General features: G+C 39.1%; 1 protein-coding gene across 1 annotated transcript; it reads left to right on the forward strand.

Moving 5' to 3' along the window:
* The first annotated feature begins 395 nt into the window (after positions 1-395).
* Positions 396-4559, forward strand: LOC107782867 (uncharacterized). The gene is made up of 5 exons (XM_075229937.1): positions 396-734; positions 2039-2803; positions 2897-3178; positions 3936-4185; positions 4348-4559. Exons 1-5 carry the CDS (start codon positions 396-398, stop codon positions 4557-4559), a joined length of 1848 nt encoding a protein of 615 aa, XP_075086038.1.
* Positions 4560-4861: the final 302 nt, after the last annotated feature.

Below are 4861 nucleotides of genomic sequence, written 5' to 3' on the forward strand. Positions count from 1 at the left end.
TTGTCAATAAGCCAAGGAGATCTGGGAAGCTCTCCAAACGACACATGAAGGAACAATTCAAGTACAGCAGTCGAAGCTCTGCTTGTCAATCCATTCAGGACTTGCACACTCGATTCATCTCCATCATCAATGAGCTTCACTCTATAGGAGATATCATTCCAAGGAACAAACTTGCCAGGAAAATATTTAGTGTACTACCTAGTTCCTGGGAAAGCAAAGTCAATGCTATCATAGAGGCAAAAGATCTAGAAAAGCTGACCATTAATGAACTCATTGAAAATCTGAAGACATATGAAATGAAGAAAAAGAAGAACCATGAAAGAAGAGAACCAAAGAAGGAGAAGAACCTGGTCCTTAAGGCTGACAACAATGACTCAAGTGATGAGGATGCTGATATGGCTTACCTGACAAAGCGATTTCAGAAAATGGTTTGCAGGAATGGGGGTATTCTAAAAAGGGGTAGCTCCAGCAAGCCAAAAGGGTATGACTTATGTCATAAATGTGGGAATCCAGGAAACTTCATCAAGGATTGTCTTCTCCTCAAGCAAGACCAGTACAAGCATAACAAAGACAAAGCAGCAAAGAGGAACCCAGTTCCTGACAAAAGATTCAAGAGAAAAGATGTCGCTGACAATATTGTGAAACAAGCTCTTGCTGCATGGGGAGACTCTTCCAGTGAATATGGAGAAGATGATGGACAAGGTGATAGCTCCATGATGGCAGTGGAAAGTGAAGTAGCTGAATATGACTCCATCTTTGCCTTGATGGAAAACTCTGATGATGATGAAGATGATGATAATGAGGTAAACTTTCTAGACGTTCAAAGAAATTTGAAGTCTTACTCTTAGAAGAAGCTTATATCTTTGGCAAATATTTTAATTGATGCTTATCACAGTCTTATAAATGATAAAAATGCATTAACTGTGGAACTAGGAGAGATAGAAATTGAGAGAGATGATTTGGTAGTCGTAGTGGTTGACCTAAAAGAAACCATCAAGGTTCTAAAGTAAGAAAAGGATGTTCTTACAAAAAAAATTAAAAATGTAGAAAATGAGAGAGATGACGTGTTGGTAGTTGTTATGGACCTAAAAGAAATAATAGAGGAATTAAAAAGGAAAAACCGTTCTGGGATTATCCAGAAGGGAAAGGAAGTTGCAAGTGAGTCACACATTAAGCTTGAAAATGAAACAAATAATGGTGGGAGCGATAAAAATGACCTAGAAAAATCTCTAAAGTGGACCTGGTCCTCTAATACAATTACTGCCATGTATACAAACAATGGGTGAGAGCAAGCAGGGAGTCGGGTTCCAAAAGGAAAAGACTCCCGAAGCTTTACATAGCAAGTATGTTACTGTCCCTGATAGCTGGTTTTGCACTCACTGTGGCAAAACTGGACACTTTAAAGAAAATTGTAAGGCTAGGATTCAATCCTAACAGAAAAATAAGGTTTTTGTTGAAAAGGTAACTGCTACTAAGAAACCTGGTCCTTCCGTTAAAAACGTGTATTTCCTGCCTTGACAAAAAGAAGTTTAATTCGCCCTTTACCTCACCACAAGGAACACAAACTTGTTTGGGTTCCTAAGTCTAATCCTTGATTCTCTTATGCAAGAAGTAGTGAAAGGAAGCAGCCAAAAATAGCATATGGATAGTGGTTGCTCCAAGCACACTTGAGTGGAAACATCAATGATTTCCTTTCACTCAAAGCCCTGCCATGAAGGAGTGTGTCCTTTGGCAATGGCAAAAAGGGATACATTTTGGAAGTTAGAAGAATTAGTAAGACACTCACTCACTCAATTGAAAATATGTATTATGTGAACGACTTGAAATGTAGCTTATTGAGTGTTTCTCAAATTTGCGACAACGGAAACAAAGTAGAATTTGTGTCAAAAATCTGCACAGTCACAAATCTAGTGACTGGTGAAGTGGTTCTGATGGCAAAAAGATACAAAAGCATTTATGTTGCTGATTTTGAGTCCTTGCACAATGGGGATCTCACATGTCTGAGTGTTGTAGATGATGATGTTGAACTGTGGCATAGAAGATTGGGACATGCAAGTTTTATGTTGTTGAGCAAATTGGTCAAGAAGGACATGGTTCGTGGCTGCCTATGTCAAGTTTCAAAGATCACAAGGTGTGTGATGCATATGTGAAAGGAAAGCAAGTCAGGTTCTCCTTCAAGCCCAAAAAGGAAGTAAGCACCTCAAGCCCACTTGATCTCCTCCATATGGATCTGTGTGGACCTATGAGGGTGCCAAGTAGAGGAGAAAAGAAGTACATTTTCATCATAGTGGATGATTGCTCCAATGATGAAACCTTTCCAGTGTTTGCTACTTTTGTGAAGAAGATTCAAGTGAAGATGAGCCATAATATTGTGAGTATAAGATCTGATCATGGCATAGCATTCGACAACGCAAAATTCGTCGAATTCTATGCTGAAAATGGTATAAGTCATAATTTTTTAGCTTCAAGAGCACCCCAACAAAATGGTGTTATGGAGAGGAAAAATAGGATTCTTGAAGATATGGCAAGGACAATACTGATTGACAGTGGTGTTGCAAAAAGTTTTTGGGAAGAGGCAATCAACATTGCATGCTACTTGGTGAGTAGGTGCATGATCAGGTCTCTCTTGAACAAAACCCCGTATGAATTACTGAACGAGAGAAAACCAAAGCTAACATATCTGAGGACATTTGGCTGCAAATATTTCGTTCTCAATAACGGGAAGGAAGAACTGGGAAAATTTAATGCCAAAAGTGATGAAGGAATATTTATTGGCTATTCATCACAAAGCAAAGCTTACAAGGTCTATAACAAAAGAACTTAATGTGTTGTGGAAAGCATATATGTGTTCTTTGATAAATTACACTACCTATTTGGGAAAGATTCACATGATAAGGTTGGTCAAGACGGAGAGCAGTCGAAGGTTCCTGGTGAAGTCATTGATATGGAAAATGGAAAGGCTGACATGATGAGTCAGGTCAAGAAATCAAATAAAGATGGCGCAGTTGTATCTCCAACTGATGTAGAGGAACCCGGTCCCTCAATCACAATAACTGAAGCAGCGAACAAAGTTGTTGATGCTGTGCAAGGAACCCCTGATGTTGAGATAAGAAGTGGCACTTATGTCTACAATGGATCTTATTCAGAGGAACCTGGATCCTCTCGCAATGAGATTCAAGTGTCTAACTGGAAACACAAATTCACACCATCTTAAAAATGTGATCACTCCTCTTGACTAAGGGATTCAAACTAGATCAAAGTCAAGAATCTCACATGCCTTTTTAGCCTTTCTCTCTCAAATTGAGCCCAAACATATCCAGGAAGTATTGAAAGATGTTGACTAGATTACTGCTATACAAGATGAACTCCATCAATATGACAGGAATAACGTATGGAACCTGGTTCCTCGACCACCAGACAGAACTGTTATAGGAACTAGGTGGGTGTTCAGAAACAAACTTGATGAGTTTGGGAACACAACAAGGAACAAGGCAAGGTTAGTAGTTCAAGGTTACAATCAAGAAGAAGGGATCGACCATGATAAAATATTTGCTCCAGTTGCTCGAATAGAAGCCATCAGAATCCTCATTACCTTTGCATCTCATATGGAATTCCAATTGTTCTAAATGGATATCAGAAGTGCATTTCTGAATGGATATCTAAAGGAAGAAGTCTTCGTCAAACAACCACCTGGTTTTGAATGTCATGAGCATCCTGAGCATGTATTCAAACTTGACAAGGCATTATATAGACTGAAGCAGGACCCTCATGCATAGTATGAAAGGTTGTCCAAATTCCTCCTTGAAAATGGCTTCACAAAAGGAAAAATCGACAACACCCTATTTCTGAAGAAACTAGGGTGGAACCTGCTCATTTTGCAAGTCTATGTCGACGACATCGTCTTTGGTGCAATAAATGATTTCTTGTGTGAAAAGTTTGCAAAGATTATGGGAAGTGAGTTTGAAATGAGCATGATGAGGGAATTGAAGTTTTTCCTGGGATTGCAAGTTAAGCAAACTCCTAAGGGCACGATGACAAGTCAGCATAAGTACATTAAAGAGTTCCTAAAGAGATTTGAGATGGAAAGTTCAAAACTCATTGATACCCCTATTGCTACTGCCACTCGTCTGGACATAGATGAACCTGATTCTCCTGTGAATGAAACCATGTACAGAAGTATCATTGGTTAACTCTTGTATCGCATAGCTAGTAGACCAAATATCATATTCAATGTAGGATTATGTGCTAGGTTTCAATCTAGTCCAAAGGAATCTCATCTAAAGGCTGCCAAGAGAATTCTAAGGTATCTTAAAGGAACTTAGGACCTAGTTCTCTGCTACCCTTCAGGAGATAATTTATACTTGATTGGGTATGCTGACGCTGATTATGCTGGTTATCTGGTGGATAGAAAAAGCACTTCTGGCATGGCACATTTTCTGGGATCGTGTCTGATTTCATATGGTATAAGGAAGCAAAAATATGTGGCTCTTTCAACTGCAGAAGCCGAATATGTGACAATAGCCTCTTGCTGTGCTCAATTGTTGTGGATCAAGCAGTGACTGGAGGACTTTGGTGTATTCCCTAATTGTGTGCCATTATTGTGTGATAACACCGGTGCTCTCAACATGGTAACGAACCTAGTTCATCATAAGAGAACAAAGCATATTGATGTGCGACATCATTTTCTCAGAGATAATGTTGAAAATGTCTTATTTGCGTGAAGTTCTGTAAAACAGAAGACTAAGTAGCAGATATCTTCACTAAAGCACTAAGCAGAGAGTACTTTGAGAAGAATCGATTGGCAGTGGGGTTGATAAAATCAAACTAAGCACTTGGTCCCTCAATGATTGGATATGAAAGT

The sequence above is a fragment of the Nicotiana tabacum genome, chromosome 14, assembly GCF_000715075.1.
Source record: "Nicotiana tabacum cultivar K326 chromosome 14, ASM71507v2, whole genome shotgun sequence".
In the NCBI taxonomy this organism is placed as follows: Eukaryota; Viridiplantae; Streptophyta; class Magnoliopsida; order Solanales; family Solanaceae; genus Nicotiana; species Nicotiana tabacum.

What these genes read in the sequence shown, in the direction of transcription:
- LOC107782867 (XM_075229937.1), top strand. Translation starts at nt 396, where the DNA reads ATGGCTTACCTGACAAAGCGATTTCAGAAAATGGTTTGCAGGAATGGG. An exon ending in CACAAAGCAAAGCTTACAAG is followed by an intron (nt 2,804 to 2,896) that starts GTCTATAACAAA and finishes TCACATGATAAG; the next exon opens with GTTGGTCAAGACGGAGAGCA. An exon ending in CCTCTCGCAATGAGATTCAA is followed by an intron (nt 3,179 to 3,935) that starts GTGTCTAACTGG and finishes TTGTGTGAAAAG; the next exon opens with TTTGCAAAGATTATGGGAAG.